The following is a 10,678-nucleotide window of genomic DNA, read 5'->3' on the forward strand; positions in this document are numbered from 1 at the left end:
CTAGTTTTTAGCATATTGCAGTACCAAAATCAACTCCCTTTGGCTTATTATGAAAGGTTCAATGGCCTGTATAGGGGCCTCTTGCGGTCTCTGGTGATTTCACTTTGCACATATGCTTAAGTCTCACTTCGACAATGATCGTACACTAACCATACTTCAAGCCAAAGTTTTATTTCACTTACAATCCTGGGGACTAGGAGTCTTGGATATAACATACCTTGACAAGTTATTTTCAAGTCTTTTCTCCACTATGACCAACACATGTTGGTGAAAATCATTCCTCTGTAATCTACATGCCATGTAAATCAGTCATTATAATATCAAAATTTAGTAAAAGCTTCAAGACAAATATATTTGACAATTAAGTAACAAAAAGAATAAGATAACTGAGCCCAACATTTCAATATATCGTTCCAATGTTATGCAGGTTAAGGTCAATAGGTCATCCAGAAAATATATCATATAATTCTAAAGTTTATTTCTGCTAAAGAAAAACACTGAATCATCACGGAAACTAATTATCCTGATTACAACTTTCCTATCTCCACAGATATCTCATGTTATTTATTTTACAAACAAAACAATTGAAGTTCAAAGACAATCATTACCGGGCGCAAAGGAAGGCCTGCAGGACTAAGAATGGCATTCACTTTCGGCGCAGCATTCATGTCTGCTTGATGTTGATACCTATATGAGTGACCAGATGCCTACATGAGTGGAACTAGATGCTTAGCACATAACTTAGATGAAGAAAATAGCTCCTAAATAAATAAATAAAAAAGAGAGAGAAGTGCGTACTTTTGTCCATCACCATCACTATGTGTATCAAACCCAAATAAACCATCTTCCTCACAGCTGCAAGCCTGCAGTGTAGTATAACACCAAAGCAGTGTTGAAGAAAAAAGCATTAATGATTGTTACGCTTGAGATATAACAGCAGTTTAAATATATGGATCAAAAAGTAATCAATTCACAATAGAATAGGGACAACAGAAACAGAAATCATTTCACATCTATCTTAGTATCTTTACAATTTGAAACTGTTTAAAGACCAACACAACAAATTGCTTTCAACTTATATCTCAAACAAGTTTAAAACAATTCCTACACAATCATAAGTGACTTCACCTAACAACCTCAATTTTTTATAATCAGTACTTGGTATGTTATTTTTTAATTTTTATCCTAGAGTTCAAGCCTTGTTACATTTTCTTATAAACAAGAACTGAACTTCAACTCAGGGTATGTGAAATCAAACTTGAAAGACTTCTGAATGAAGGTATTTATGGAGATGTAATAAAAGAAATACATGTGCATTGAACTAAGTTACTAACATTTCAAACTTTTAAGGAAATTGACACTTGACAATCATAAATAGAGAGGGCAATATAAGTACCACCAATGAGTTAATGGTAATAGCCAAGAGACAAGTTTCAAATTTCTGACAATTCTGGATTTGCTATTAAGGTTAACCACTGTCAGGATGGTATGCAAGGGTGAAGGTACTGGTACAGGTAAAGAAGAAAGTGAAACACATAAAGCACCTGGCACACAGGCTGGCCTGCTCGTTCTGGATAATCCCCTGCAGTTCTGGCAGCTCCAATAACCTAACCAACATACACACACACACAGAAATCCCCAAATTACAAAACAACACTGAATCAGAGTTTACGATGGAAAATTCAAAAAGCCTTTCTGATTTAGCAAGGTCATGAGTAAGATCAAACCAAATTGCTTCATAGATGCACATGATGATGATCACATCAAGCACTAAACAAACAAACAAGGAATTCACCGTGCCACGGTCACGGGGATGATTGAACCGGCACCGGGAACCAAAGCCGCAGAAACCGGTTCTCAAATAGTAGGTGCAATCAGCCTCATCGGGGTGTTGAGGATACGATTCGTCGGAAGCAGCACCACCCAGCCCCAATTGCCACATAGGCTCTGCATTTTCCAGAATCACACGTACATGGAAAAGTTTTATATCGAATACTCAAAAAGGATTTCCATTAGGTCCTAAATACAGGCATAAATGTAACACCCCGATTCCGGTGGCGTCACTTTAGTAACCAAAAGTAAACTTAATGCGGAAATACGTGAATACTTTTTTTTTCGATATAATAACTAAGACAAGACTGAATTAAATAAAACCCAAATGCGAAAAGCAATAAAACTATTATACAATATATATTTACAACCCCCGCTGTAAGTACCCAACCTCGTCACGAGTGACCTCCAGTGACGGAAAGTAGTAGCAAAGAACGCCCGTAGGCAAAAGGTATAATCCAAAAGAAAAGGTTAAGTGTCCGCAACACTATCCCTCAAAATAAGAATAAGTCAGCCCAGATGGCCTAAAACAAGACCTCTTAAGTCCAACCAACTCTCTGTGATTCCCGTAAAGGAACCACACAAAAAGCTATAGGTGGGAAACTACCCTGTCCCCAAAGAAAACAAATGATGTTCAGAGCTAAGACTCTACTCCTACACTAATCCCATCTCGAGGAGCTCACACCAGCACTAAAACCTACATGCTAGCATGATCGTCGTCCGAATTCGAAAACCAGAACGACCTAGTCTATGTACACCATCCGTCCTCCGCTCGCTATCGCGATGCGCTCCTGTTCCAGCATCCCAACTCTAGTTTCCCCCGAAGGGTGAACCGTCGTGAACCAGTCCGCCAAAGACATCTGACAAAGGGCGTTTGTCCGCCAAAGCACATACAGAAGACGCGAGGGTCAACTCCAAAGAATTACATAAATAATAGCACCAATAGATATAGATAAGAGAATAGCCACTTAGGCTTATAGCTAGGGATAACATCCTAGGGTTGCATATTCCATAATGAACTTAACAGCAATAATAACAATTAACATGTTCCAAATAGGATTAACAAATAACAATCACACTCGACAACTAAATCAGTATGCATGAATGCAGGATGATTAGTCAAACAACGTCTCCGACTCTCACTCGACACGTCGCCACGTGTTCTAGGTAAATTAAAGTCTCTAAAAGCTTACCCTAAGGTAAAGTCGATTCTGCGACAAAAGACACTTCTTCACATCAACATAGTAACTCATGATGATCTCCGGATCATCCGACTCATCTCAATCCGACGGTCACAACTGCTCAACAAGCAAAGAGTATCACATACTCGGAAACTACCGGCTTCCCGGACTTATCCCCAGGATAGCCCAACAATTAGGCATGTCAAGTCGATCCAACCCCTTGGGTTGAACATACGGACTCGCACACGCAACTCCCACAATTAGGCATGTCGAGTCGATCCAACCCATCGGGATGGACATACGGACTCGTACACGCAACAAATGACAACGCCAAGTCGGTTCACTCAAAGGAGTCGAACATACGGACGTTGCGCGTGTCCAATGACTATCGCCGAATCGATCCAATCCATCGGATTGAACATACGGATCCGCGCGAGTCGAAAGGTTATCGCTGAATCGATCCAATCCCTCGGATTGAACATACAGATTCACGCGAGGTAAAATGGCAATCGCTGAATCGATCCAATCCCTCTGATTGAACATACGGACTCACGCGTGCCTGAGTGACTACCGCCGAATCGATCCAATCCATCGGATTGAAAATACGGATTCGCGCGTGTCGAAAAGTTGTCGCTGAATCGATCCAATCCCTCGGATTGAACATACGGATTCACGCGAGGTAAAATGGAAATCACTGAATCGATCCAATCCCTCTGATTGAACATACGGACTCACGCGTGCCTGAGTGACTACCGCCGAATCGATCCAATCCATCGGATTGAATATACGGATTCGCGCGTGTCGAAAAGTTGTCGCTGAATCGATCCAATCCCTCGGATTGAACATACGGATTCACGCGAGGTAAAATGGCAATCGCTGAATCGATCCAATCCCTCTGATTGAACATACGGACTCACGCGTGCCTGAGTGACTACCGCCGAATCGATCCAATCCATCGGTGTGAATATACGGATTCGCGCGTGTCAACAATTATTGCCGAATCGGCCCAACCCGTCGGGTTTGGACATACGGATTCGCGCCGCAAAGTCGAAGATACACCCAACAACATAGCTGCTCCAACAGCACAACCACAATAGCTGCTCCAACAGCACAACAACAAACGCTGCTCCAACAGCACCACAACATCTACATACTCGAAGCCCCTCATCTTTCTCAATACTGGGATCCGACGACACTTCTCGTTTTCCAAAACTATGATTTGCATCCAAAGCTTCCTTCCGAGATTATTACCATTACTTAAAGATTTAGAGGTTGTTTAATGTCTTATGAGTTTTCTTTACAAAATAATTATCCTTTTAGTCTTATCGTGAATCCTATAAGTTCTCGGGATCTCCTAATCCCCAAATGACTCCAGAGAATGTCTCGATCCATACAACACCACAACAAGGCCCGAATCTCATTCGTCCTTTCAAGCTTTCTCAAAACTCTCAAAATAAAATCGGCATGACCTGCCCGCTTTTCTCACCGTTCAGAAACTCAGATTATAGTGCAAAAGCAGAATTAACTCATCATAATCAATCAACATGTCATATGTCAATATCTTAAGCAATAACCACATAGCACCTAGCATATAAGGCATGCACCACACATCCTAAATTACCCAATTAGCACTTAGCATGTCATTCACTCATCAAAAACATTCAGTAGATGCATCATCTACATTGTCAGCCGAAGCCTCAGAAAACATTTTCCAATCACACACAATTCCAGTGCATAAACAGTAAACAATGTCGAAACATCGACCCTAAGCATTAACTAGAGATTCAGTGAGAAGCCCTCACCTGAAAGTTCTCCAGTATGAGCGTCAAACGCTTCCTCACACTCAAAGTGTTGCTCCTCAGGAAATTCCTCAAAAGTTCCTTTAAAACAAAATCACAGAAATACTATCAGAATCTATCGAAAACTAAGTTATCGATACTTACTAAGGTTACTCGAAGTAATCTATACTCTAAGGTACGATAATCTAGCGCGAAAAGACAAGTTTTCGGAAAAGGAAATTTTCCCCTTCCTCCCCTATAGGGCTCGGCCACTTTTCACAATTGTGGGGCTCGATTTTTCTTCGATCAAACTTGGTTCCTATGCTTTCATTAGCCGTAACTAAGGGTATTCTGAACTCGGAAAAATTATCGGATCAAAAACTGTCGCAGGGGTATTTTGGTCATGATTTTTAACTTAGAAATTTCAAAACTGAAATCCCAAAAATAAAATTTTGCAGGGACGTCACCAACGACGTTTATGACAACTAATCCTACTAGCCCTAAGCTAAGGCGATAGTTTTCAGCCTAAAGGTTGAAGCTTTACACCAAAAACTCCAAAAATGGGTATTTTAGGTTCAAATTGATTCCGGCGGAATTCCGGCGACATAACGGAAAATCTAACCCGGCAGAAGTGATCTTGGGCACATATAGAAGAGGTTTAGAATCAGAAATGAAAGATTCAGGATAGTTTTGCAAAAACCCATAAACTATCCACTCAGAAAACTCTACAGAAAAGCTATGGGAAAAGCGATCAGAGGTAAGGATTAGCGACTATACCTCGAAACCTTGAAGCAGCAACTGATTAATCAACGATCAAGCAAGGATTGAACAAAATCTTCTTCTCCTCCTCTCCTCTCAAACTCGCGGCCTCCTTGGATGAAATGGGTAAGATATTTGTTTTTTTCTCATTTCTTGGCTATATATAGAGGTTGGCAAAACGCGGGAAAATGAAAGTTTCGCGAATCTGATTTTTCCGGCGTCATTCTCCGTGAATTAATAGATATGTTTTGGCAAAAGAATTCCAAAACTATAAAGAGGTCTCCTTGTATTTTTGGCAACTAATGCATAGTCGGTATAAAACTATTTTACCCGATAAGTTGCTTTTTGCATCGAATGTCGGAATAGAAAACTTCCTTCTGAAGAAAGATTGAAATCATCAAGAGAAATGGGTGTACGCGTGTAGAATATTCATTTGAAGCTCTGAATAGAAAAAGTCTTCATTGTCGAGAAATTCTAGGGTTTTGAAAAACCAGGGATTCGGTTTCGGCAAACTTCCGATGATTGGAATCGGACGTTCGTAGATCCTAGAGTTTCGCCTCGAAACGATTTTGATATATGGAAAAAGAGAAGTTCTAACATTTCTCTGAAGATTTTTGGACTAAAATCCTACAGTGTTCCAAGGGTGGAACATAGTGTTATTTCCTAAGATTCTTGTCCTAGGTTTTTAAAGCGAATATTAGTCGTGCTATAACTTAAATCGACTTCGATACAATCCTCAGACTTTTCCTGAACTTTCTCCTTCATATATTATATTTCATTTAATAAACTTTCGTTCAGGTTTCCCTTCACATTACATCAACCCTAATCGTAAATGGAAATCTCTTCCACTTATTCTAAGCTTAAAAACTTGGGTCTTACAATAAACTTCAAAACAAAATAGCAGAAGCCAAGTGAAGGATCAGGATCAATGTGCTCAATGAAATAAAACCTAAAGAATAACCGATCAACCAGACTTCACACCAGAGAATGAAAACCTAATTTAGAAATCTGAATAGGTTAATTAAGAAAAAATCGGTACCAGAGAATGCAGCATGAGACAGAGTAAAGGTTGTTGAGTCTCTGAGCGATGCATCCATGAGAAAATCGCAAAGAGAACTGCGAATGAAGAAGAAGAAGTGGCAAGTCAGTTAGCACAATTAAATAGCAACGAAAAGCAAAGGTGCAAAACGAGATCAAATCAGTGGAAAACGAGGTCATACCGACGGCGGAGGAGGCTGTTGCTACGGCGGCGTGCGGTGGTTGAAATCTATGGAGCATGAAATCGGTGGAAATCAGGTTGCAATCGGTGGAAACCGCTTGAAATCGTGAGCTTCCATGGTTGAACGAGAACGAGAGACTAAGATCGAGTTTTGAGAGTGAGAGTGAGAGTGAGAGTGAGAGTGAGAGTGTGAGAGTGAGAGTGAGAGGGAGTTCAGAGTAAATTAATAAAACATTTGCGGGGGTTATTAAAACCCCCCTTAACTATTAACAATTACCCACACTTGCGGGGGTTATCAAAACCCCCGCTAAATAACCCCCACTAAATAACGTTTTTTTTGTAGTACCAATTCTAAGATCGGCAAAAAGAATTAATTTATGAACAGTGTGGGCAAATTGAAGAAAATTTCAATCGTTTCCGGTCCAGAAATGAAGCCATATGAGATAGAGAGAGATGGAGGGAGGAGGAGAAGAAGAGACGCAACAGAGAAGAAAGAGAAGAGAAAAGGTAATTTAAATTTTGAAATTAATGAGAAAGAAAAGTGGGAAGTGAGAGGAGAGAAAAAGTTGATTTTTTAGAATTAAAAACGAAAATTACACAAATACCCCCGAATTAAAACTGGATTGAAAGAAAAGGAATTGGGTTATTTTGTCCAAAAGGAAAAGGTGTTGGTTGCTAACTTACTCCTTCACACAATCAAGTGGGAGTAAGTTAGCATTCCCCTATTATTTATTATAATAACTAACTTTTTTAGATAAACATAATAACTAATAAATGACGTGACATTACCAAAATTTAAATTAGAAACTCTAATGATAGTCTTAGTTACTTTTATTCATGACTACCCTAGGAAAGCTTAGGCCCATAGCCTCAAAACAAAAGACCAGGTATATTCAAGTTGTTTCATGCTAGTGTGGAGAAAGCGGTAAAGAGTTGAAGTGTGTTGCACTAACATGAATAGGAGTTATTTTAAATCCAAAATTAATTAATTCTTTAATTTGTTAACTTATAAAAATATGAAATTTGAGAAAACAATTACGGAAAAAAAAATGAGTCGAGGCCTTAAGCGTCCGTTTGGGCTATCCTTTATTTATACAATAAAAAAAATGCCTACTTCCCCAAATCATGGCATATGAAGTTAAAATCTCGCTAGCAAGCTGCAAGGATCAATAAATTGAGAAAATAAAACAAGCAGAGGAGAAAAGAAAAAACGATCTGAAGGAGCCACCAGAGAGATCTTTGTTCCATGTAAGCTTTCTCATCCTTAATTGGATCATTCTATTTCTCTCTGTTTAACTAGTGTTCTTTACCCGTGCGTTGCACGGCGATTAAATTTATTGTAAAGATGAATCAGTAGTAATGTGTTTTAACTTAGTTTAGACTCTTTTCAGTAAGTATAAAAGATATGGAACCGAACATATGTTACAAACATGTAGATGAATGGACCACAATAAATATATTAATTTGATGAGGTTGTAAATACCTCACAGTGTCAACACTTGAATAGTAATAAAAACCAAGTTTTTAAGTAATGCATTACATGGAAATTGAAATAAGATAAACATAACAATGACAGCAACATGAACCCTTATTCGAAATTGTAGTCCATGATTAATGATAAAGTCTTCATAACCGAGCTTGTTGTCAATAAAGCATATTTGAGCTATAGAACCTAGAAAGGAAAAAAAATTATTAGTGTAATAATCAGTAACCAATACAAATATAAACTGTGTATAATTTGAAAGTATTAAACAAACCTTATAGAAACGTCAATACACCTTCAAATTAGATGATCAATAAATTGCTTGATATCTTTTTATGCTGTAAAATAATAAAGAGAATAACCATATCAGTTTTCCTATTTCTAAAATTTAAATTGAAATTAATTGTAAGATAAATAAACACTTACATGTCAAATATTATCGAAGACTTCTTGATACACTACGTTGCGTGTAGTGTTAGATACAACTCTTTCGTCATCTATGATGAGCATCTTCAACCCTTTTCTAGATTTAACTCTAGAAAGTGCAACATATAGCTGCTCGTGAGTAAAGACAGGCCTTGGCAAATATAGTCCAACATGAGATAAATATTGCCTCTGACTTTTTTTTATAGTCATTGCAAAACATAAAGTAACAGGGAATTGTCAGCGCTGGAATTTGAATGGAATGTCAAAATTAGATGAAGTTAAGCTCATCCTGGGAATAAATGTTGTTTCTCCCATCTTGTTTCTATTTAAAACAGTAGCAACAATTATATATTTAGTCAAAGCATTGACTATCATTCGAGTGCCATTACACAACCCTGCAGCTTGGTCTATGTTTCGAATGAGCATGATAGGGACATCAACTTTCAGCTTAATTGCATGGTTTGGAATTCCAGAGCATTTGAAATCATTTAAGAATTCAGATGTGAACCATTCTGCATTGACACATGAATCTTCGTCTGACTTGCACGGAGTATCACAACTCAAAGATTCTGTTTCATCACCAGGAATCATTGCTAACATAAAGTTGTTGATTTCCTCTACACTTTCAAGTGTTTGTGCAAGGATCACTCTTTCTTGAAGTTAAACCTGAAGGTAATCTCCTTAAACGGCAAGACATTATTAAGATCGCAGAAGCTTCAGCTTCTCCACCCACTGCCTATCTTCGCATACTTCTTACTTCGAGGAATGATTACATTACACTTTACCTCTGAACCGGAACTCCCAATGAAAATCCAACTTTGAACACCCGCTTGAATAAGGTATTGCTTAACCCTTTTAGGAGCATGCTACATGTAACAGAAAAAGAATGCAAGTTAATACATTAACAAAAAAGAATTCGTGCAAACTGTCAAAGTTAGATAAATAGATTTGAATGTAACTTTAAACACACCAGCATGTAGCCCTTAGCTTGACAGATGCTAAGGGTGTGAGTCCATATTAATTCATATTGTCCATTGAATTCTGGAATGAGCACGGGCTCAGGATTTAGCCCTTCATTCTGATGATCTGGTAACCCAACGTCTGCAATAGGTCCCTCTTGAGAAACGTCGTCAACCGAAACATCATTCATGCCAGGATTGTCAATGTGCAAAGGGCTTTTCGGTTGTTCAGTGTTGGGATAGAGAACTTCTTTATCCAGATAATCTTTTACATGGAAATGGAAGACAAAGTCACCAACATACCGGAGAGAGAAAAGACAATCTTCTCCAATCTTGTAGAAGTCACGCAACGCAAAAAATCCTTCTGTCAGTTTAGGATCCGAAGGATTCATGTTGTATACAACAACATGAGTATTCCCAACAGGGTCGATCAACGTCCATTGGTCTCTGAGCTCATCCTTGAAATTACGCACAAATTTTTTCGAAATAACTCAGTGAAGCTGCATAAGTAAAATAAAAGAGAAGGTTAATTATTTAGATACGATAAGGGGAGGGAAATTCATAGGAGTTGTGATTATAAACATACCCGCCACTTGTTACTTAGGATAGGAACCCAACGCTTGTAGTTCAGCCATGGATAGTCTTCAATATTTTTCATGGTGCGTGAATTTTTTAGCAGACCAAAGAAGGTTAGAAATATGTCAGGGGAAAAGCAATTTAGACCGTATATAAGGGGAAAAGTGATAAATAAATTAGGTAATGATGGAAAGAAAGCAATTTATTATCTTCCATATTATTTTCTTAATTACATCATAGTACAAAAATTGAGTATATTTTATTTAAAAATTAATTGCATCATTTGTTTGCATTCAAACGTTTATTAGGAGCAAAAAATTCCATGATCGTAAAGATTTTCATTTAAAATTAAACGTGGGCCTATCATTCCCATAAATTTAGTATTGTTTAATTATTAAATGATAAATTAAGTAAAAAAAAACGTGGATCACAACCCAAAATAAGGATTAAAAAAATCAAATTACTTG

The 10,678-nt window shown here is 38.0% G+C and overlaps 1 protein-coding gene and 1 long non-coding RNA gene across 2 annotated transcripts; both read right to left on the reverse strand.

The window, feature by feature from the left end:
• Positions 1–216: 216 nt before the first annotated feature.
• On the reverse strand, positions 217–866 carry LOC130748617 (uncharacterized). The gene is made up of 3 exons (XR_009022747.1): positions 799–866; positions 609–707; positions 217–282 (listed from the first exon to the last, which is right to left on the reverse strand). It is a non-coding gene; the product is annotated as an uncharacterized LOC130748617 (long non-coding RNA).
• An 8,047-nt stretch (positions 867–8,913) lies between these two features.
• On the reverse strand, positions 8,914–9,267 carry LOC130744693 (uncharacterized). The gene has a single exon (XM_057596856.1). The coding sequence runs from the start codon at positions 9,265–9,267 to the stop codon at positions 8,914–8,916; it is 354 nt and encodes a 117-aa protein (XP_057452839.1).
• Positions 9,268–10,678: the final 1,411 nt, after the last annotated feature.

This window comes from Lotus japonicus, chromosome 3 (genome assembly GCF_012489685.1).
Source record: "Lotus japonicus ecotype B-129 chromosome 3, LjGifu_v1.2".
NCBI lineage: Eukaryota > Viridiplantae > Streptophyta > Magnoliopsida > Fabales > Fabaceae > Lotus > Lotus japonicus.

Excerpts from the sequence above, each read along its gene's own strand:
- LOC130744693 (XM_057596856.1), bottom strand. The coding sequence starts at position 9,267 with ATGATTCCTGGTGATGAAACAGAATCTTTGAGTTGTGATACTCCGTGC.